At 42.4% G+C, this 23,786-nt stretch overlaps 1 protein-coding gene across 1 annotated transcript in view; it reads left to right on the top strand.

The window, feature by feature from the left end:
* Positions 1-23,580, top strand: part of Tgfbr3 (transforming growth factor, beta receptor III) — a 72,477-nt gene extending 48,897 nt beyond the window's left edge. Inside the window, exons 13-15 of the mRNA XM_013018232.1 lie at positions 8,568-8,609; positions 11,413-11,520; positions 20,051-23,580. Coding sequence (XP_012873686.1) covers positions 8,568-8,609; positions 11,413-11,520; positions 20,051-20,169 — 269 coding nt within the window. The 3' untranslated portion in view covers positions 20,170-23,580. The remainder of the gene's footprint in view (positions 1-8,567; positions 8,610-11,412; positions 11,521-20,050) is intronic.
* The last annotated feature ends 206 nt before the right edge of the window (positions 23,581-23,786 follow it).

Below are 23,786 nucleotides of genomic sequence, written 5' to 3'. Positions count from 1 at the left end.
AAAGCAAGTTTTATTATGAGGCGCAAGTATGCGATGGGAAAAGGAAACATAAGCACTTCATGCCCTCCTCTTGGGGTACACACATGAATGTTAGGTTGAAATAGAGAATTGGAGCAGGGGTGTGGTTTGGTTGATTATTATTTCCTCCTGGTTTGGGAAGGGAATTGTAGGGAAAGTTGAAGTCACTGCCAAGCTAGAAAGAAGCAATCTGGACAGACAGGTAGGTTCAGGGTGAGGAGGACAGATGCTGGTTCTATGGAGGACAGATTGCTGGTCATTTCCTTAAGGCAGTTTTCTCCAGCTCTCTCTGTAAAGACAGTATCAATCAGTCCTGGGTTCCAAGATGGCTGCAACAGGAAAGCACAGAGCAAAGAGTAATACAAAAATGGAGGCTGGGATGCTTTTCTTGGCCCCAGGGTAGAGTCCCCCTGCTTTTTTGGCAAAAGCTGCTTTTAACTACCTGTTACAATTTAGATGTTTGTGGGTTCCTCCATAATGTTTTCATTGTTGCTTGTTTTACTTTTATGGATTGGTTTTTCCAACCATTTGAAAGTGCTGTCTTTCTTTCAGTGATGTGGCTTTTCATTGGGTCCAGGGGGAAAATAAGAACAAATTAATTGTGTTGCCAAGAAGTCACAATTAGACCACACGTGGCTCTTTTTTGTACTAGGAAAGTGATTTAACAATGGACATAGCTACCTCATACTCCATCTGTTCTGTTACCTCTTTTGAAAAAGTGTTTCTGCTGGTAATTGAAGGCAAATAGCTGGTATTTTCCCATGCCAGACAATAATTAGGAATTAATATTGCCAAGGTATAACCTCCAGCCATTCCTTCATTCTTTTTTTTAACTTTGGTGGTATTTTTCTAAGTAATTTCTCTTGTAAACTAGGCAATTACTTTTATTTAAACTTACTGTAATTATATTGAAAGTGAAGTGTTTTCGTTCCATAAAAGTTCAAAAGGAAAGTTGTACCAAGTATCAAAGCAGTTTCATGAGATCTGCTCATTGAGACTAGATTTTAGGGGAGCTGCATGTGAGGGAGGAAAATTTATTGCTTTTAGTTTTATTAAACAATTGAACAGTTTAAACTGTTTAATACAGGCCAGGTTCTGAGGAGGGGAGGCTATATGCAGATTTGCTTTCTCACTTGGAACTGATTGGGTCTGTTTTCTGGCAATTTTCAGTTCTTTGTGTATTCATTTTTCCTCCCCCCACCTCATTTTTGTCCTCCCCCTCCTTCTTCCTTTTGCTGCTCCTTGGGTTTGAACTCTGGGCCTGGGCACTGTCCCTGAGCTTCTTTTTTCCTGAAGGCTAGCACTGTACCACTTTAGCCACAGTGCCACATCCAGTTTTTTTGAGTAGTTTATTGGAAATAAGAGTTGCATAGACTTTCTTGCCCATGCTGCTGGCTCCAAACCACAATCCTCAGATCTCAGCCTCCTGAGTAGCTAGGATTACAGCTGTGAGCCACCAGCACCCAACTACTGCTGCTGCTGCTGCTGCTGCTCCTGCTCCTGCTCCTTCTCTTCCTCCTCCATCATCATCTTCTTTTTAAACTTATCTTTAAGTAGTTTTACAAAGGGGGTTCAGTTTAAACTGTCAATTTGTAAGTATAATGCATCTAGAACTGTGTCACCCCTTTCATCTCCCTCTGTATTAATTTTCTTCTCTCCACGAAGGAGGGAAACAGTTTTGGAGAATAAGAGAAATTAGACTTTCTTTCCACCTCCTCTACCTCACTGTGACTTGGCTTGCTTCTCAGCAAAGGTCTTGTGGGCCTTGTTGGCTGACGTGCATCATAGCAAGGTCATGCCTGTTTATCCTCAGAGTGGGCAGATCACCTTCTGAGATTAGCTTTTTGGGTAATGATTTCCCAACCAAGGAGATGCTTCATTGTCCTATCCCTACAGAGGTATCCTTGGAAAGCCCTGGCAGAGCTTCAGGCTATTTGGTTCCTGGGAGGGGGGTGGCGAGGGGGTGTGTTCTGGGGCAGCTGATGAAGGCGGCCAGCCAGGCTCAGCTGTCCTTTTAGGTGCTTTTTCTGCAGAGCAAGTAGGCCATCAAATTTATATAAATCATTTTGGGTTCCTTCTCTGGGCTGCTGTTTCTAATGGGATAGTCTTGAGCACATTTTTGCCACCTGTGGGAGCCAGTGTTGGCTTATCATTCTTTTATGACTTAAGCTTTCGGTAATGGATGGAAAGGCATTGGTGGTGCTGGTGTGATAATGACGATAATCACTTTGTACAAGGTTCTGTGCTGAGTGATTTTTTTTTTGGTCGGTCGTGGGGCTTGAACTCTGGGCCTGGGCACTGTTCCAGGCTTTATCACTTGAGCCACAGCGCCACTTCTGGCTTTTTCTGCTTATGTGGTGCTGAGGAATGGAACCCAGGGCCTCATGCATGTAAGGCAAGCACTGTACCACTGAGCCACCTTCTCAGCCCATCTAGGGTGATTATTGTAGTAGTCCTTGAAACACCTCTTACAGAGAGAGCTTAAAGAGCTTGGCTAAGCCCATGCAGCCCATGAATGGCAGACCCAAGATTGAAATCCAGAAATTTGATTCTGTAGCCTTGCCTTAGATGATTGATTCTAGTTTTTAATTAAAAAAAAAAGCAAAACATGTAGCCCATTGCCTATAGCTTGAGGGTTGTTATCCTAGCTATTCAGGGGCAGGAAAGTCTGCGAGACTCTTACCTCTAATTAGCCAGCAAAAAGCCAGAAGTGGTGTTGTGGTTCTAGTGGTAAAATGCTAGCCTTGAACAAAAGAGCTCAGGACAATACCCAGCCCTTGATTGAGTTCAAGCGCTAGGACTGGCACTAAAACAACAACCACCACCAAAACAAAGCACAGTAACCTAGGCAGCTTTCTCCTCACACCCCTTTTCCTGTCTCCACCCCATGACACGTTTGTATTTAAGGTAACACCCCAGTATTCTAATGAATATGAACTGGAAGTAAAAGGAAGAGTTTTATGGGGGGAAAGAAGTCTGCTACTCTAAAGGGTTAAGATGTTAATAAATGTGTAAACTGTTTAAATGTGTATTAAAGTTTAGGAGAATTCCTGTGAGCTGTTATTCTGAGAGACAGAGAGAAGGACAGAGAGCATGAATAGTTTATTATACATGTTTTGGTATATGCCAAAACAATTAAAATAGTTGAGATGGTGCCATCCTGCCATAGTTTCTGAAGTATTTTGAAGCGAAGGCATGTTGTTACTCTTTGCTTTGCATGCTCTGACCTCTCTTTATAGCATCTGAAAACAGTTGACTTCACACAATAAAAAGTGGTTGGGCCATGTCAGTGATGGTTTCCAAACAGGGTGAGGAGGAAGAGCGACCATTTCTCTGAAATAGAATGTACACACACACACACACACACACACACACACACACACACACGCACGGATAAGTGGACATAAGAGAGCAATAGGTAACTACCCCAAATTTGCCGTGATTTACCCCTAATACTTATGTGCAAGTTTAAATGTCTGAAATACTGGCTTCTCTCCACATTTCCATTACATTTAAAAATAAAAGCACTTGCACATCATGGATACTCAGTAAATTTCAATTTCCTCTCCTTCTTCTTAGCCAGACTAGGTTTCTTTGGTGGTGGGGGCGAGGGTAGGAAAAGGGAAATGGGAGGGAAAGTTGCGAATGTCAGTTGGAAATTAATCCAAGGGAGGTACACTACTTTTTGGAACACTTTTGATTTTTTTTTTCCAGAACAGAAATAAAGAAGTAGCCAGTTTTGTCCTCAGGCTAAGGTAGAGAAGAGGAGAAATAGTAGAAAGATGGGAGAGATGCCTAACTGACAAAGTAAGGTATCTAGTTTCCAATCTAATAAAGAGTGGGGTCATTCTAGGGATTTTTATAGTTCTAAATGCTTTTCATTTAAAGGAATAAAAAATCCCACCTTTTTATTTGGAGGAAATTTCAAATGTATACAGAGATAGAATGAACCCCCTTGACCCCCTCCATCTGCTTTCACCAACTAGTGTTCATGGTGACATTGACTCTTGTTCCATCACTTCCTATTTGCCTACTGGGTCCTTTGGAAAGAAATCCAGACACAGACTTCATCCATGAGACTCCCCTCTGCCTTTCTGAAGGTTAAACGCATCAGAAGATCTTGCGTAGGAACCAGTGTTTCTATGCTTTATGGTGACTGCTCTGAAAGCCGTGTGAAGACTGGCTTGGGTTTCAGTGGCCAGTACCAGGAATTAGATACATGCGAGATTGGTGATACTTATGGTTCTTTATTTAAAAACAATGTTTACTGAGCCCCTGCTAGACATGGAGCTGACAAATGATCCCTGCCTTTTAGGCCTTTACATTCTACTGCAGTGCTTTTCAATCTCAACAATGAGGACATTTTGGGTTGGGTGCCTCTGGGGTGAAGGGCTGCCTCAGGCATTGTAGAATGAGGAGCTGTTCTTGGTCTCTATGTACTAGGTGCCAAGAGCAACCTATCTGTTGTTATACAACCCATTATGTCTGTAGACATTTCCAGGTTTCTAAAGATCACTTTCCTTGGTGAGAAGCTCTATCCGATGGCGGGATGTGAACAAGTGAACGGCCCACTGCAATACATGCTATAAATATTGAATGAACCCAGGGAAGAAATTCAGAAACAGTGAAGCATCCTGAATAGGGGCTGCACAAAGCCTGACCAAAGCATCTCCAAGAGGAGACACCCTTACCCTGTCCTTCCTCTTTGCCACATGTCAATAGATGTGGGTATCAGTTTGACGCCTTGTTTCCCTGGGGCCTGCTGTAGACCAATGATGTTCAGAAGAACGGAATTAAAAACCAGTGGGTCAAAAGCTGTGGTCAGTTACTCATGCAGAAATGTCCGGCACATGAAAACCATACCTCCCATCCGAGGAGAGAAATCTGGTTCTAGAGGTAAACCAAAATTTGCTCAGAGTATGTGAAAAGATCTTGATTCAGAATGTTGATTATAGTTTATTCTTTCTGCAGAGAAATCGATTGTTAAAATGGTTGCTCCAGCCATGTCTAGGATTCCTTTCTTACAGTCTGAGCCTCAATCCCAAAGTAAATATTGTTACATCCACTCGTTTCCTTGCAGCATGCCAGCTCGATTATAGGGTTCTGGTGGAGATGAAACTATTTTCATTCTCCTTGGGGGTTATGGTGGGGGGAATAGAGGAACAAAATGTTTGAGGATAAAATTGTGGTCCTCAATTCTGCAGCCTCTTGTTATTTTTGATGCACAATCTTGAAGGAACTTCACGCAGGAGAAAGGAGCAGCAGGGGTTTCAGTTGAGCTCTCTGACAAGGCCCTATTTGGGGTGGGGGAAGAGAGAAGATTAGATCACAACATAAACCCATTAAGAGTTTTAAAACAATGCCATCCGTTACTCAGGCCTTGTTGTAAACCATAAATTCTTACATGTGAGGTCTTCTTCGGGAGAATCATTATTCTTAACCCACTTGGGGATTCTGCGTGGCAGGGTTTCACCACAGGCGGTGAACTGGATGGAATTCTTCCCAGAAACGTGCGTGTACTTCTTACATGATGTAGGCCATTGAGGCCTTTAAATGCCTTTGGACTTAGTTCAGCGCATAAACTCTTACTTCTTGCAAGTAGGCGAGGTTTGTGGTTAGATACTCCTCCTTTGTGTTGTCTCTGAGGGTTTAAGATGAGATAATGTAAATGAACACTTTTGTCAATTGTTAAACACAACACTAATATACAAATACGAGACGTTACTACCATGATTATTAAGCCACTTATTGGCTGAGAGAGTTAGGCTTTCAGAAGAGTCCATTTTGTAGCTTGTGTACTAAGAGTGTGCTATGTATACTGAATTAGATCTCTTTCTTTCTTTCCTTTTCTCTCTTTTGCTCTCTCTTTCTCTTTTTTTTTCTCTTTCTCTTTCTCTTTGTGTTGGTCGTGGGGCTTGAACTCAGGGCACAAGTGCTATCTCTGAGATTTTTTTTGCTCAAGACTAGTGGTCTACCACTTGAGCCACAGCTCTACTTTTGGCTTTTTGGTGGTTAATTGGAAATAAAAGTCTCATGGGCTTTCCTGCCCTCACTGGCTTTGAACCACTATCCTCAGATGTCATTCTCCTAAATAAGCCAGGATTACAGGCATGACCTACCAGCACCTGGCTAGATTTTTGTTATTCCAAATTCAAAGTCATTTTTATTTTCTTAGTAATTTTATTGAAGTATAACTTTTGTACGTGTCCCCACCCCAGTGCCACCACAGCTCCAGGGCCACCATTCAGTTGTAATGGCCCAGTAGCGTTTCTCCCCCTAGAACTAGACCACTGGTAACTATGCTGCAGAAATTCCATCAGCTGAGATGGTCATCCTGAGAAATTGAATTCCTATCTTTTCTCACCATGTTAACTTTTTTTAAAAAAATAAAAATCAAATCACTTACTGCTTATTTTAGTCAAATTTTCATGAGTTCTGTTTGCTCCACTGTGGATTCAAATGCAAGGTATGTGTTTCTTTTTTATTGAATGAAAATGGAGCCAAAAAAGAGAGGCACCAAACACACATCGAAGTTATGGTACAAGGTTTCAATTCAATATGTCAGTTTGTGAGTACAGTGTATCTTATCAATGTTACCCCATCCATCATCCTCCCCCATCTCTCAAACCCACTCATCCCCTCAATTTCCCTAGTTCTGTTCTTACATATATTTTCACATTGATTATTATGACTGCGTTCAGCCACCCTTCCTCGATTTGTCTACCCCCTCCCTTTGTCTTCCTCCTTCCCCTCCCCACACTTCAAGTTCTAGCTTCCTAACGGTTATCTTATTAGACTATAAGTTAGTTGTTTGAAGGAGTATTCTCACCTGCATGTGCCATACTTTAGTCAATACGTTCGTGTATATATGCACATGACCCTGTGCGAGTTTACCTATATATTTACAAATTAAATCTAACTTCCACATAGAAGAGAAAATGTGTTCTTTGTCTCTCTGGGTCTGACTCACTTCACTTAACATAACTTTTTTTTTCAAGTCCATCCATTTCTCTGCAAATGACATAATAGCATTCTTCTTGGTAGATGAGTAAAATTCCATTTTATATCTCGGTGTGTAGATATACATATATGTACACAGATATATTGTATATGCACAAATATTTGTTACATATTACATACACATGTATGTGTGTTTGTATATATATGTGTGTCACACTTTTCTTGATCCATTCATCCATTGAATGACATCTGGTACAATAGTGAAAAAAATGATTTTTCTGCCTCTCTCACAGGACTGGGGTGAACCCCCACTGAACTCTTGGCCATGTGACACTTTGTGAAGTATCTAGAAATATTGGAACCTAGACATACTTTAATATTCTTATTCCTCTTTTCCTCCATTTTCAAAAAAGTTCACCAGCATGTTAATCAGCCTTCACTACACCCTTCTCAAAGGGCAATTCTCTGCTCATCTGAGCCCTGAGGATGCACAAATGAGTCAGAACTAGAACTGCCCTCAAAGCAGAGGAAAAAAAAAGTGTGGAGCCCTCTTTCCCCTCCAGCAAGTTAGAATGTGATTTGGCATCAAAGTGACCCAAGAGGGATGCTGTGTGCAATGGTGGGAGCGGCAGCCTTGCTTTCAGGGAGGAGAGAGATGGAGAGATGGAGATGTTGTGTAAATAAGTGTGAGTTGCTCAGCATGGGTGTAGGAAGCCATGAGAAGAAGTGGGAGGGGAAACTTGGTGTTTCATGCTGAACAGTTGAGATTCCCCCCCCCCATATGCAGGGAAGTCATTAAGGAGATTAATCCAGGTGGAAACATTGTTGGGACAGGTGTAGAGGAGGAAGCATTTGCTGGTGGCAAGGAAGAGGCAAAAAGAAGACTGGTTATCCAGAGGACTGAATAGAGGACAGCCGTGTGATACTAATAAAGACACAAAATATATAAGTCCTTAAAAGAATATATTGCCGGCACCAGTGGCTCATGCCTATAATCCTAGCTACTCAGGAGGCAAAGATCTGAGTATTATGGTTAGAAGCCAGCCCAGGCAGGAAAGTTTGTGAGATTCACCCGAAGGAGAGCTGTGGCTCAAGTGGTAGTGTGCTAGCCCTGAACAAAAAAAGCTCAAGGACAGTACCCAGGCCCTGAATTCAAGCCACAAAACTGGTGCGCATGTGTGTACACACATGCACACCACTCACATGAAAGAATATCTTAAAATTAGGGTAATAGTGTGACTCCACTGGAGAAGAATGATGTTTAAAGATACTGATTGCTTTTGTAACTAAACATAAAGGTGTACTCCTACACACATGTAAGTATATTCAGGCACCATTTCCCTAAGTTGATATATTTGCCTTCAAACTGGGCAACTTCTATAATTAATAATAAAAGTTCAGTGCTTAAAATTTTGGAGTAACCCAGGTTACAGTTTTGCTATGGAAAGAGGGTTGTCACCAGCACATTCCCAGAGGATTTATTTACAGGAAAATGTTGGCTTCTGCTGAGATTTTGATGACCCCTTGCTTCAATCTTGGGTGTTCTTTTTTTTCTTTTTATTTCATGATGACTTATGCTTTTGTTTCAGAAAATGTTCCGAACATGAAGGAACCCAGTCCGTTTCCTCCACGTAAGTCTTTATGCAACTATTTCAAAATAAAGCCTTCTGGCTTTTTTTTTTTTTATTAAGAATGAGTTGGCAAGTGGAGGTTTGCCAAACTTTGAGTTTTGATAAGAATTCTCATTCCTTCTTCTCTTTTTCTCCCCCCCCCATGATTTCTTCTTTTCTTCTGCCCTTCCTTCATCTTCACCTTCCTCTTTCTTTTTCCCTCTACTTCTACCATTAGAAAACATGCATTTGTTGGCCTGTTGACACGGGTCATGACCTACAGAGGCTTTAGAGAGATCTGAAAGTAATATTTCCTTGCCCAGGGAAATGCTGATGGAACTTGTGGTCATGTGTTTAAGACAATCTCTAATTGAAGGGCTAGGGAACCAGGGAGGGGTCCAGGTAGGAAAATGACTCAGGACAGCACCAAATGACTGCAAAATGAGGAGCTGGAAATTACGAAGGTCAAGCTCCTCATTTTGTATCGAAGACAATGTGAACAAGAAATAGTTCAGCAAGTTACCTCTGGTTAACATTGGCATTGAGAACAGGAGTCTAGGAGAGTTAAAGGCCTGGCTCGGTTGGTAGAGTGCTAGTCGGTAAGCAACAGCAGCAGGTTTTGAGTTCAAGTCCCTAAAATAAGCAAACAAAAAAGAGACAGGAGTCTGCCATGACCCCCTATTAGCTTTCTGCCCCAAGTTCCTTTAGGTGTACTTTCCGTCCTCCCCTCCCCCCTTCCCACCCGGAGAATCTCAGGATTGGGATCCAGGCCTGAGCTTGTCACATCTATGGAACAGTCAGTGTTCACACTGTCTGTATGAAAGCTCCTAAACCATTCCTCTAATCGGGGGATAGCTGTGTAAGTCCCATGAAATCATTCCGTTCATGACTGGGCAGACTCATGGGCTTCTTGTTTGCTTCTTGTGTGTGCCCATGGCTTGTATGGATAATTGTGTGTGGCCCTCAGATGATGTCATAATACCCAAATGGATCACGGCAAATCCAAGTTTCTCCAAGCAGATGAGTTTCAAAAGAATCAAGGCAGATATATTCTCCCTTACTTACTTCATCTGATTTTCATAAATGCCGTCCCTGACTTTGGAATTTTAGAGTGTTTTCGCTAAAAATTTGTAATCATAGTTCCTCATTTCCTCTGAAGGCATAAAGAATATAAATCATTCTCTAATAGGTATGCTATGGATGAGTTAGTTGGGTATTACCCCTTGTACACACACACCCCCAGAGCCTTTCCTAATTTTTGGAAATTCTTTTTAGAAGTACACAAACTCCTGCCTTCAGTGAATAATCTTCATTTTTTTTATTTAAATGAACATCCCCAGGGGCATAGGGCTAGATAGAAGAGTAGGGAATCAGACTTGGGAGTTCCGATCCTTCCAGGCCCTTCTGTGCTTCACATACTTATCCCAAACCCTGTGGAATGCTAGAGAGATTGTCTACAACTGAATCTTTCACACTGAAGTGAGTTGAAAGACAGATTTAATTTATATAGAAGTTAGCTGGAGTTGCTTCCGAGTGGAGTAGAAAAGTAAAAACGGTATTGAAATGGCAGGGGAAGATCTTATACCTCCAATTTATTAAAAATAAAACAAAACAAAGAAATCCCCCACCCCACATAAACCAGAAGACCTTCAAATAAGAATGTATCCAAATCCTCTCTCCCTTGAAAACAGATTTTGACATTTTTAAGTGACTCAAAGAAGATAGTTCTCTTAAATGAAAGGAAATATCCTATTTCTGTGGCCTGGAGTTAATTTCAAATACACAAATCTTTGCCAAATGGAGAAACAATTCGTTCTATTTATATGTTTTGCTGACGATGAAACTGACATCACTCCTCATGGAGAAGTATTTCTGTTCCCTTCATAAAGATCAAGGCTATAAAGTGAAGAAATGTTGGCTGTATTAAATGACCTGAGAGAAACATAGTTAAATTTGAGTGTTTAATTAGGAGATCTATGAAATATTATGATCCACAAGATGCCTTTGTTCTTATTCTGTTTGCTTCTTCTCACCCCTTTCTTCCTTTTATCTTTCATACTTACAAATGTTCAGGAAGATATTACAATGTATTCTAAGGGTGTGTTTTCATTGCTTCATTGTTGGACATGCTCAATGAATAAGAAATAATGAGTTTGAGAGCTAGGCTTGGTGGTTTATGTTTGTAATCCTAGCTACTCATGAGGCTGAGCTCTGAGGATCACAGTTCAAAGACACCCCAGACAGACAAATCCAGAAACTTGTATCTCCATTCACCAGTTAAAAAAAACAACCCAGAAGTGGAGTTGTGGGTCTAGTGGTAGAGTACCAGCCTTAAACAAAAAGCAAGAAAGATAAAAGCACCCAGGCCCTGAATTCAAGTCCTAGTACCAGCAAAAAGAAACAAAAGAGTAATTAAGTTTGATTTTAATAAGGGAAATTCACCAAAGCATATTGATTTGTGAATTTTCAAGTCATCATTCAAATCCTATGTCCTTAGACTAGGACACTAAGATTTTACAACATTTACAAATCTTAATTTTTAAAATGAGCTTTTTTAAAAATGAACTACAATTTAGAAACTTGTTCATTTCATTTTTATTTTGATATTTAGAAACTTGATCATTTCATTTTTACTTTGATTCGCCCCCCCCAAAAAAAACAATTGCAAGTAACAAAATATGGGGTATTTTCCTACAAGTCTTACTACATTCTGGGGTTTTATGAGTCAGTGCTCAGCCTTCATGACAGTGTTTGCTACACAAATGGAACATTGCCATGTGAGATGCAGACTAATCTTGAGTATATTGGATTCCCTCATTTACAGCCGTTTTCCACGGGCTGGACACCCTGACCGTGATGGGGATTGCCTTTGCAGCGTTCGTGATCGGAGCACTCCTGACAGGTGCCCTGTGGTACATCTATTCCCACACAGGTTAGTGTGCCTGCTCCCTGCCGCTGGCAGGGCCGCGATCTGCACGCCTGCCACACAGACAGATGGTGTTTCGATGGATGAGTGAGGGGAAGAGAAAGTTGTTCATTCCCACTGCATTTCACATTTATGTGTTTGGCAAGAATTGGGTTTTGTAAAAACATGTAAAGTGGTTTAAGTGGTGGTAGAAAAGGAATGCTTAGTCTGTTCATTGCAATTGTGATATTGTGGTCTTCTCTTTTTGTTGTTAGAATTTAAAGAAAGTTAATATAAGATGCATGTAGGAGGTGTAATGCTTGTTGTAATCCTAGCTACTTAGGAGGCTGAGATCTAAGGATTGTGGCTCCAAGACAGCCTGGGCAGGAAAGTCCATGAGACTCTTATCTCCAATTAACTACTAAAAGGCACAAGTGGTAGAGCACCAGCCTTGAGTGAAAAAAGCTGAGGAATAATGCCCAGGCCTTGAATTAAAACCCTAGTACTGGCAGGAGGGGGAGGGAGGGAAGGAAGGAAAGAAGGAGGAAGGAAGGAAAGGGAAGGAAGGAAGGAAGGAAGAAATGAGGGAGGGAGGGGGGAGGGATGGAGGGAAGGGAGTTAATATAGACAAACTAGAAATATAAACCATTGCTCCAAAATTTAAGACTTTAGAATAGACCTATAAATGTGCAGGAAATGACAAAGGAAATTAGGAGTTTATTACCCTCTTTGACAGTGTGTGGAGCACTGCCCCCAGAGTCTAATAAATGCTGAAACCTAAGACTTCACCTTTTTCTGTCCCATGCCACGTCTTCTTTGATAAACACAAAAATTTCGTGTCTTTCTAAAGTTACAAGAATTTTCAAATATATTTGCATGAATGGAAAAGGAATAAAAGTGGTGAAATGAGCCCCCCAAATTCTGATCCACTTCCCACACACCAGTCCCAAGGCATGAACAGAGACTCTGTTGGTTCCCACACCTGTAGAGAATGCAGCTGCCTCTTGTTCCGGAGAATACACATGCACTGCCTTCTCTCCTGCTTCTTTCCTGGTCCCCTGCAAATATGGAGAAGAAATGGCAGGCATTTTGAGGCATGTCTAGAGTCTGGTGAACCTGGCTAATCTGTAAGAGACTGGTCAGCCAGAGGCAAGCTAGAACTTTCTTCATTCTCCAGTAAATCATTGAATGCTGGTTACACTGTCGATTAGACCAGCTAGGAAGATAACCATTTATAAGTCATATGAAGACATTATATCTTATTTCTCTTGATTGCTAGACACAAACCTCAAAATTCTGAGGAAAAACGTACTCTGTTAAAATTTCATTATTTTATTTTATTTTTTGTGCTGGTGTTGGGCTTGAACTTAGGGCCTGGGTGCTGTCCCATAGCTTTTTCACTCAAGGCTGGTGCTCTACCACCTGAACCACACTTCCACTTCTGGCTTTTTTGGTGGTTAATTAGAGATAAAAGTGTCACAGACTTTCCTACCCGGAGTTTGCTTCCAACCATGATCCTAGGTTGCAGCCTTCAGAGTAGCTCAGATTACAAGCATGAGCCATGGTTTTTTTCCTTTGATTGCCACACCCTCTGACTAACACATTTTACATTAGAGCAGAAAGAGAAGCAGCAACCATTTTGTGTGTAGCATCTGAAATGTGCCCAAATCTAAAGCTAGCCTCTTGGCAAAAGTTTAGGAGAGTTTCATAGTAGGGCTTTGCAGTTTTCAAATAATGGTTCCTAACTAGCAAGCTTTGAGTGAAGTCCATTTCATGTATGAGACAGAAAATAAGGCCGTTAAGCATGCTGACTTGGAGTGGTATATAAATGTCTATGAGTCAGTTTAGGAGTCATCATCGAAAACAGTTTCTACAAAAGAACCAGAGAAAGATTTTAGCAGAATAGCATTTTGACTCAGGAATACTCACTGTTCAGATGTTTTAACAGGCCTTTGCAACATTTTCCTACCTCCTGCAAAGAAGGGGTGCTATGTGGTCTCTAAAGTACTCCAGGAAGACTGTGGAGCCCTAAGGATTTTCTGTGGGCTCATCACCCCCAACATTTTCCTCGTGTCTGTTCCCCCCTGACTGGCCTTGGTCATAGAGCCAACACTCAAACCATACAACTCATCCTGGGTCAGAAAGACAGACTCAGGCAGAATGGAGGGCAACCTACGGGTGTCCTGTGTGGGAGCACATGCTACCGATTCTCCTAAGGACCTCAAGCTCTTGTCTATGGCGAAGCACGCATGGGTGCTTGGGTGGATGGCATGTTCTTCATTGAACTGGGAAGTTATTAATCTCTTCTCCCCTGGACTGCAAAGTTCAGAGGGGACTTTAAAGTATTATTAATACAGAGATAAGTTTGTAAATGCAGAGGAAAAACCAGAACCCCTTCCTGTGGTGCTGTTATGCCAGGAAAAGGTGTGTAGACACTGGGGTTGTCAGTGCTGATGATACAGGCTCCTAAATTACTTTTTATTCAAAGAAGACCTCTGGTTCATTGTACAAATGGATTACAAGGAATTACAGGGTCCTACAAGCATAAAGAGGCCGCTTGAGGGCCAATGAGAGTTTGGATCCAGAACTTCCTCAGATTTAGACCTGGGGAAGCCTGCAAGAAATTTAGATGCAATGTGGAGGTCCGAACGCAGAGGCCAGGGAGGAGAGCTCAGCATTCCGCCCGCCCTCAGTCCTCTTAATTTCCACAGCGCACTCCGGGGTGGAACTCAGACTGCATTTAGTATATTTGGGGGGTTGGGTGGCATCTGCTTCTGTGTCAAAAAAAAAAAAAAACCCAAACCAAACCCACAGATCTTCATTTGGCTGACTTTCCCTTCGTTTACATTCTGTCGGCAGCACACAGCACAGATCCAAGTCACAGATGTGAATTGTGGCCTACTTGCACACCTGGAAAATGTGTTAGTCAAAATGGTAGCTTTCCTACTGAGTCATATAACTATTAGGGTCACCGTGAGCAGTGTCTCCTAGATGCTACAACAATTGCGTTTGGAAAACTCCATGCCTAGAACTCCTTCCTAAAAGGTCTACTCTTCTTTTTCTATTCTGTGTGCCATGTTCAAGGGCACATGGCTATACTACTTTGGTCCTCCTTTCACTTTAACAATAGCAAGCTTACTGGTTAAATATGTATTTTGGCCTGGTGCCAGTAGCTCACCACTATAATTCTAGCTACTCAGGAGGCTAAGATCTGAGGATCGCAGTCTGAAGCCAGCCCAGGCAGGAAAGGCTGTGAGACTCTTTATCTCCAATTAACCACCAGAAAAAGCCAGAAGTGGAGCTGTGGCTCAAGTGGTAGAGTGCTAACCTTGAGCAAAAAGGAGCTCAGGGACAGTGCCCAGGCCCGTATTTCAAGCCCCAGAACTGGCAAAAAAAAAAAAAAGTACTTTGATTATTTTGGCCTTTGTTTAGTATATTGTAAGTCACTCATTTGTTCACTCTTTCACTCACTTACTCAGTGAATCTTGTGAAAGGAGTTTCATGAGGATAAATCTATATACACTTATAATGTGCTTTGACAAAATTCACTCTTTCTCTCTTTTTGCCAAGTGCTATTCTATGTGCCAGTAGTTTGGTGTGAACAACACAGTCTGGGCTGTCTTGGAGCTTATATGTGTTAGAAGAAAGAGAACAACCAAGCAAACTGGCAATAAACAGTAGTTAAGGCAGACACCCAAATATGGGCACAACATAGTGGATTTTGTAAAAATAAATAAATACAATAAAAAGATGGAGAACTGTCAAGATGTCGCTGTGGAGCAGGGAGTGGTTGGGATTTTTGTGTTTTGTTTTTTTTTAATCTTGTTTTGTTTTGTATGCCAGTATTTGGGCCTAGGTGCTATCCCTTAGCTTTTTTATTCATGGCTGGTGCTCTGACACTTGAGCCATAACCTCCACGCCCAGATTTTGGGTTAGTTGGAGATAAGAGTCTCACAGACTTTTCTGCCCTAAGCTGGCTTAGAACCATGATTCTTGGATCTCAGCCTCATGAATAGCTAGGATTAAAGGCATGAGCCACTGGTGCTTTGCTTAGAAGAATGGGGAGAAATAAATTTTGGAAATGAGAAAGGTATTGGGAGACCTCTCTAAACTAGAGAATAACCAACAACAAGCCTATAAACTTGGTAGGATATCATAAAGCCAGTGTGAATTGGTATAAAATTGTCTCCAGATCTAGTAGGAAAAAACATCAAGGAGTACTAAATCTCAATCATTCCCAGGCATATGATTTTCAATATTATGTTTAAATATCTCCCAAGAAACAAAGAAATTCTGTACATTCATCCTCATAAGATGTCCTTTCTATCTCACCTAAATCCATATCCCTGTAATTTCAATTCACTTCCTCATATTCTGTCCTCCAGGGAGATAGGCAGCAACTGTCTACTCCTATCTTGTAATATTTCTCACAGACATTATTTACAAACTCCTTTGGGCTAAATAACCTAGATTCCTCTCATCACTCTTCTAAGCTTTTCCAAAAATTGGTGATGTTTCACCCTAACTTCATAATTCATCTCTGCTCTGCAGCTTGTCATGATAAAAGACCTAGAGATAAGAACCCAGTTGTAAAGTAGGACCACCTCCCCCAAAAGGTGACACAAAATAAGATCTGGACAACATAACACTCAGCTAAAGAAAGAAAACAGAGCGAGAGAAAGAGAAAGAGAGAAAGGGAGGGAGGGAAGGAAGAAAGAAAAGGAAGGAAGGAATGGAAGCAAGGAAGGAAGGGAGGGAGGGAGGGAGGGAAAGAGGGAGGGAGGAGGGAAGAAAAGGAAGAAAGGAAACGGATTCTCCCCCAAGAAGTATTTTGTTTCATTTCTCAAAACATCTCTGCCAGTCTCAGTCCACCAGTGGCTAGTATGGGTGGAAATAACCTTTGGTATTCTCATCTTTTATACACTCTCCTCCTCTGGAGTATTCCAGGCCCCCAACACCTTTCTCCCCTCCTCATTCCTCCAACAAATCTCTCCAACCCTCAGTATGTTTTGAGATTTTAGGAGCAAACTAAGAAGACCATCTCTGATAGCCAGGTTTGATATGTGTGAGCGATTGAGCCTTCCTTGAACTGCCTATATCCTTCGCCTGGTTGTATTTGTTACCCAAAGGATATTTAAGAGAAAGTTGGTGTTCTAAGAAGCCAATTTGTCCTCATTATGATGGAGAGTAGAAGCCTAAGGCCCCATCTCGGCAATACCAGGGGAATCTGTTGGCTTTGTTAGAAGACTCAGCACATTGAACTTCCTTCCACTGGTGACTTCCTAGAGTACCACTTCTATTTTTTTTTTTTTAAAGCTGAGTGCTAGTGCTGGTGGCTCACACCTGTAATCCTAGCTACTCAGAAGGCTGAGGTGTGAGGGTCACAGTTCAAAGCAAGCTTGGGCAGGAAAGTCTGTGAGACTCTTTTCTCCAATTAACCAGCAAAAGTGTAGCTGTGTTCAAGTGGTAGAATGCCAGCTTTGAGCAAAACATCAATAGGACAGAGCCTAGGCCCTGAGATCAAGCGAGCACTCGCGCGCGCACACACACACACACACACACTCTCACAATTAATTTAGCCAAAAGTTCTTAAAAGGTTGTTTTATTGAGAAATCATGTGCTGCACATGTGTTAGAAGAGCCACAGCAGTGGGAAGGGTAGGTAGGCTACAAAAGGGACTTCCAACATTTCCAAGCAGATTTTTCAGACAGAGAGTCTCCTTGTCCTGTGGATTGAAGTCGACGAACAGGTAAATGTGACCTGGTCACATGCCCGGCCACATGGGTGAAAGATGGTGCTCTCCTGAGATTGGGCCTCTTCAGCATTTTATTTGGGTTTTCCTTGGAGCACTGTTTTTACCTTACCAGAACAAGAAGTTCCAAAATTCTACAAGCTGAAAGATCCCTTTTTCCTAGGCACTGGTTAGAATAAACTAATGTGGCAACAAATTCTACTTGTCAAAGAAGACATCGGAAAGCAAATATTGGGACTTCCTGGGTAGGGCAGGGTGTTGGCTCTTTTCCTGAATGTGAATAATGGGCCATGGGTCACGTTCCGGAGAAGACAGCCTTGTGCACAGTCCCTGGGGAGGGAAGGCCACCCAGCCTCCACTGTTGGGAGGCTGAGCGAGCAAAGCCAGCAGAGCCAGAAGAGCTGTGGCTCTCCTCCCACCTTACTAATGTGCCCTTTATTTAAACGGGAAAGGAGATTTTGGAGTGTTCATGTATGGCCACATCAGGCCTTGTAATTGTAACAGGAAATTACAGCTGAGTGTGGGTCACTGTGTGAGCTACAAGGGTTGTTCTGCTGTGTGTGTGTGTGTGTGTGTGTGTGTGCATCAAAATGTTATCAGTTAGTGTATAGCTCATTGTTAGAATACCAACCTAGCACACCCAAGGTTCTGCGATCCATCCCTCGCACTGCAGAGAGAGAGAGAGAGAGAGATTTGATCCCCTTCTCTGGGGAAAGTGGATTCTTGGCAAGAACTTAACTGCCACTGAGGCAGGGCTCCCAACCTTAATTACATATGCACGTGAAGGCCAGGACGGCCATGGAGAAGATCCAAAATGTAGATTTCTCCAGGAGAAGACAAAAAACTAGTTAACCCAGCTTCTCAGGAATATGTAGCCCCTCCCCTCTCCCCTCCCCACCACCCATCCCAGAGGAGGACATAATCAGAGGAAACAGCAGGGCCAAGGACATGCATGCAAGTGCTGTGGGGTTGGTGCAGAAGTGCGTGCGTGCTGCTGGGGTTCCGAAAATGGATGTCAGGGAAAGCTGTAACCCGACCCAGGGGCATGGGCCAGGGCTAACATTCTGCAGAGCCGGCTCTTTTTTGGCAGAAACTTTTGAGGGGGCCCCAGAAAGGGGAATGGAAGTCCAGAGGCTCAAGTTCCTGTGCCTGGTGTGTTTTGTTTTAATGAAGCAGAAAGGGAGGGCTGCTTATCTGCAGCTGATAGATGTGTATTTCAGCGTGACAGGAAAGAGGAGACTTATTCATAAACAAATCTGGCCCTCTGGGGCTTCCCACATGGGGAGGGGGATGGGGAGGCCACTTACAGAAGTTTATGAAATGTCCGCTCTGACTTTTCAAAGAGAAGGCAGTGGTTTTTGCCCCCAGAGGACTCCCAACACTTCTCCCTACCTAGAACCATTGTTTGCGGGCTGCACGGAGCCCAGCCACTCCAGGGCCTCCTGGACTGCTAAATGCAAACCATGTGTGCAGCCTCAGGCCCCCCCTCCCCCTCCACAGCACTGCACACTTGGCATACAGAGTGGGCTTTTGCTGCAGTGCAATGGGGTGTGTACCGACACGTGGGCTGTTGAGTGTGTTCGAAGCTACATTGCAGTCTACAGCCAGCCTCCACGTGGAAGGGAGGGGGTGGCCGCTGGAGTCCTTACCTGCAAACAGCTAAGCTTCTCCTCACCCCCAAGTTTCACCCATGGTACCCCTTCCTCACCCCTATTTCTCAGGTAGGTTGTATGCTGACCCACAAAGCCCTCTCTGCTCTAGCCAGGGCAAAATCTGAACTTGCCAATACTAGGCTTTGAACTCAAGGACTAGTGATCGTGCTTGGCTTTTCCTGATCAAGGCTGGCACTCTACCACTTGAGCCACACCACTACTTCTAGCTTTTTTTTTGCTGTGGTTAATTGGAAATAAGTATCTCAAAGACTGTTTTTTGTGTTTGTTTGTTTGTTTGCCTAGGCTGGCTTCAAACCATGAGCCTTAGATGTCAGCCTTGTGAGTAGCTAGGGTTACAGCAATACTCAACTACCATTACAGTTTTAAACAAGGGTGGTTAATAAAAGCCCCCCTAAAAGTTGGGGTCTCCCTCAATGGTATACCCCTTGATTAGCATAGGTGAGCCCTAGGCTTGTTCCCAAGAGTCAAAAAGAAAAGGGATCCACAAAATATTTGAAGATTTCACCCCCTAAGCTCTAGGACATCCTCGTAAGAGAAGGAGTACATTGTTTATATAATCCAGAGATTTGTGGTATTGTCAAAGGCTGTATGTAGGGCCTGAAATCCAGGGCATTTGTTATCAACTGCCAGGGAGTCTTGGCCAGATGGAAAACCCTCTTCTTCCCGATGCTGAAGGCTTTCAAAGCAACGAACAGATCAACTGATGGCCAAGGCACTTCCAGGCAGTTAGGAACTAGGTTCCTGGCTTCTACCTTTAGCTGGGAAAAACATCAGATAAAATGGCACAGCTGTGGGAATCATTCTTTTATAGCATACACCTTTCGTCTGGCACTGATGACTCACGCCTGTAATCCTAGCTACTCAGGACGATGAGATCTGAGGATCGTGATTTGAAGCCAGCTTGAGCAAGGAAGTCCTCGAGACTCATCTTCAATGGAACACCCAAAAAAGCCAGAAGTAGAGGAGTGGCTCAAGTGATAGAGCACAGCCTTGAACATAAAAGCTTTAAACAGCTTCCTGGCCCTGAGTTCAAGACCCGCCCCCCCCCAGCAACACACCCAAAAACAACACAAAAATTAAAGTAAAAAACATCCTAACAAGTATCTTTCTGTACTTTCTTTCTTTCCTGCAGGAGAGACAGCAGGCAGACAGCAGGTCCCCACATCCCCACCGGCCTCGGAGAACAGCAGTGCAGCCCACAGCATCGGCAGCACCCAGAGCACGCCCTGCTCCAGTAACAGCACCACCTAGCCAGCCCTGGGGGGGGCTTGTCACTGCCCAGAGCGGGACCCAGGGCTGAGGCCGGGGGTCCAGACCCAGAAGGCTTGGTTTTTATTTTTGGTTCCCTTGTCAAGACAGCGCATTTTGGTGTAAAGGTCATTTGTGATAGTCACCCCTCACCAACGCCAACATAAATGTGACCCCTGGACTTGAGTCACACACTAGAATTCTTGTGCAAAAGCTGGTAATATGGTAGCCTTCTCCCCCAGCCCTTCCCAGGCTGCGGGAGGCGGCGGGGGTGGGGGGGCATGGTTTCTCGATGTGAAACAGGCCAGTTCTTTGTTTTTAAATGCTGCTTTGTCCAGGTGAGAGAACAGTCTTGATTTGGGGCCCTGAGTTCTACCCCTCTCCCATCCCCGACTCAAGGAGATGGGAAAAGGATAATAGCTAGTCAAGCCAAAGATGCTTTTCCATCTGAACCAAGATGTTGAATGAAGCAATGGTTCAAGGCTTCCCACGGGGGCCTCCTTGCTGTCTAATCTGCACCTTTGTCTGTATGCACAGTATACAGTATATGTCTGTATACCCCAGAAGGAAGGGTATTCTGGGAGGTTTGCTGGATTCCTGGGTGTCACCTTGGAGTGTGGGGGGGGACTGCATCCAGGCCACATTCCTTTCTTGTGCCTTGGACCAAAACAAGTGCCTATCACCCACCCTTGTCCACTGATGACTCTAAACAAAATCAAAACTATGTCTTAATCAGGTTTTATCTTTCTTCAAGTATAGTATCTAAAAATTGAAAATAGTCTAAACCTGAAACGACAGATTTGTACCCATTTCTGACATTGTGTTCTGATAAATTAATGTCTACACAGCGGAGCACAGTTCGGTTGTAAAGTTGAGGAATTTGCAAGGTGATGTCAGAGTGTGTCCACGCACATGCATATATTATCTGCCACATCTGAGACAGACCTGCCGCCCAAGGCTTCCACACTTGGAGTTTATTCTTCAGTTGCCTTTAGTAGAATGTTGCCATTCAAAGCACATTAACCTTTCTAATAAGCCCTTTTGTAAGAACCAAGCTCTTAAGAGACTCATGCCTATTAGAGCCTATTCTGCCAAGATACTGCTGATTTGGGAAGAACGGCACTCATTTAGATTGCCTTAATATAGCCCAAACTCAAAAAAAAAATGATTTGAGGTGAATCTCATTAAATGAAATAACACGATACCACTTTGCAAGGAAAATAAGCTCAGCGTTGCTTCTGTGTTCAAGTAGAATGCAGGGGAAGATTTAGCAGTGCCAAAATATTTACTGCTGGAGATGATGTCACTGAAAATTAAATAGTGGTCTTTTTCCAGCACCTCCACCCCACCCTGACTTAAACTCCATACACAGAACAAACTAGATACCACCCTAAAATATACACTAAAGCGAATGCCACTGCCCTTAGCGGACAGCAGTTGTTCTTGATCCTCTGTAGGAACTGTTGGTGGAATCTAGCACCTTAGGGCACTAACAAGAAGATGGGTAGAGGTGGCCCACCACCACTCCCCAGTCTTTGAGTGATAGTCTGGTTGATTGGATAGCTGTAGACATCAATTGGATAAATTAACCAAAGCAGATGACATCAGAGCTGTGATCGCCATGCTTGGTACCTTGGTACCTTGAATATGTGCAGATTTCCATAGATAAATGAAAGTGATCTGAGACTCCAGAAACGTTTGCCTTTCACTATCATTATTTTGAACCTAAAGGTATCAGAGTGGACGACCTAAGATTACGCTACCTGTGTTTGAAAATAACGCGCTTTGCCTAACCTTCAGCAGAATGTATTGTTCTAGCATGTTCTATGTATAAAAAAAAATTTAAAGATGTCTTCAGAGAAGACTAGAGTCTTTAAATCACATATAGCTATATTTTACTACAAAATGTGTATAAAGATATATTTAAGTGTTTTAGATAAATTTAAGTTACTCCTTATGAAATGCTTAATTTCAGTTACTGTGAATTCTTTTGATCAGTTCGTTGCCTTTTAAAAGACCCTTTCCATCTTGTCAAAAACAATGTTTTTTTTAGCTATGATATGAAAGAGATATTAAAAGATCCATTTCCTGTATGGACAGGGCTTTAGAAAATTGTAATATATTTAAATGTATATTTTTTGAGAGAGATGCTACATTGCCAATGATTTTATAAGTACTCTTAAGTTTAAATTTATTTACAAATATATAGATGCAAACCAAAAGATTTTTTAAAGAAAGAGAGGGGGAGTCTCATTGGGTCTCTTTGTTAGAATTAATCAGATCAAGAAGTTCATGGTAATGAACCCGGCCCCATATTGAAGAGTGAATACTGTTAAGTATTTGAAATGTTTCTTAAAAATTAATGTCAAAATAAAATAGGTGTTTCCCTTAGCTCCTTGTTAAGGCATTTCTGACTCATCCCTCACAGGTTTATTGGGATTTTTTTTTCTTCTCTCTATTTTTTCCCCCCAAGATTCTCTTCCCACAGCCTCCTCAGCCCTGGGGTTACAGCATACGCCACCATGCCCAGCCATCTTTCACAGTTTCAATACCAAGTACAAGCTCTACTTTTATAACATGTTCTTCAAGTGTCTTTAAAACTGTAGTTATATTCCATTGAACTCTGTTCCATCTGCATCATTTCGTGTTCTTTCTGCAGGTTTCGCCCATAGTTCACAGAGGCCATTTTGATTTTGTTTGTGGATGCTAACCGTGTTGTTGAAATGCTCCAAATTCCAAGGCAGATTATCTGTGGGATATCCTGTAACTTTTCACCATGTGACATTTGCCAGCTGTTAGTCTTTCTCTATACATTTTTAAAGTTAGATTTCTTTTGTCTGAACTGTTGGCATAGCATTTCCTAAACACAAAATGGTCTTTTTCCTTGTCTGGTAAGAAGATTGTAAAAATCCATTTTCTGTGTGTGTTCTCAGTGGGCCCGATGAAGTGTGTGTGTGTCGTGGGGGGGGAGGGGCATGTGTGCACGGGCTCGTGTTTTTGTACTGTAACTACCTCATGGTTGAATGTTGACTGTACTGCTGGTTGTGTTAACAGACACGCTTTGTTGGGTGAGTTGTCAATGCAATGTTTTTCCTGTTTGTTTGATCTGGGGGTTGTTCATAAAACTGACAGATGTTTTTCTAAAAAGGTCTATTATCAGTTTCCAAATACAATGCTTCTCTCTTTTGGTTTTTCCTGAATGAGCCTGATTTTTATTTTCTTCTCCATTATCTATAAGGGTAAAAAGAGGACCCTGTAAGTTCCTGTGGCCAGTTTGAACACCCCTGTTGTTGTCTTTTCTTTGTTTAGTGTGTCAGCAATTTTGTGAACATGCTTAGATGGATAGTTTGATAACCACAGTTTTAAGTCCTTTGTGCATAATAAAAAGATATATATATATATATCAACTATGAATATGCGTCTTGTTTGGTTATTATTTTATTTGCTGTGACTCCCTCCTTTTCTGGCTGTGTAGATAAAAAGGTGAGGAAGAGAAGAAGAGGTCCATGGGACCCAAGGGATGGTTGTGTGTGTGTGTGTGTGTGTGTGTGTGTGTGTGTACATGTGCATGCGTGCAGTGAATGTTCCTGGGCCTTCAGTCAATCTCCCAGAGTCAGGGA

Source organism: Dipodomys ordii, unplaced genomic scaffold, assembly GCF_000151885.1.
Source record: "Dipodomys ordii isolate 6190 unplaced genomic scaffold, Dord_2.0 Scaffold39, whole genome shotgun sequence".
In the NCBI taxonomy this organism is placed as follows: domain Eukaryota; kingdom Metazoa; phylum Chordata; class Mammalia; order Rodentia; family Heteromyidae; genus Dipodomys; species Dipodomys ordii.
Note: the sequence above shows the minus strand (reverse complement) of the source record. Positions and strands in the feature narration are given on the sequence as shown.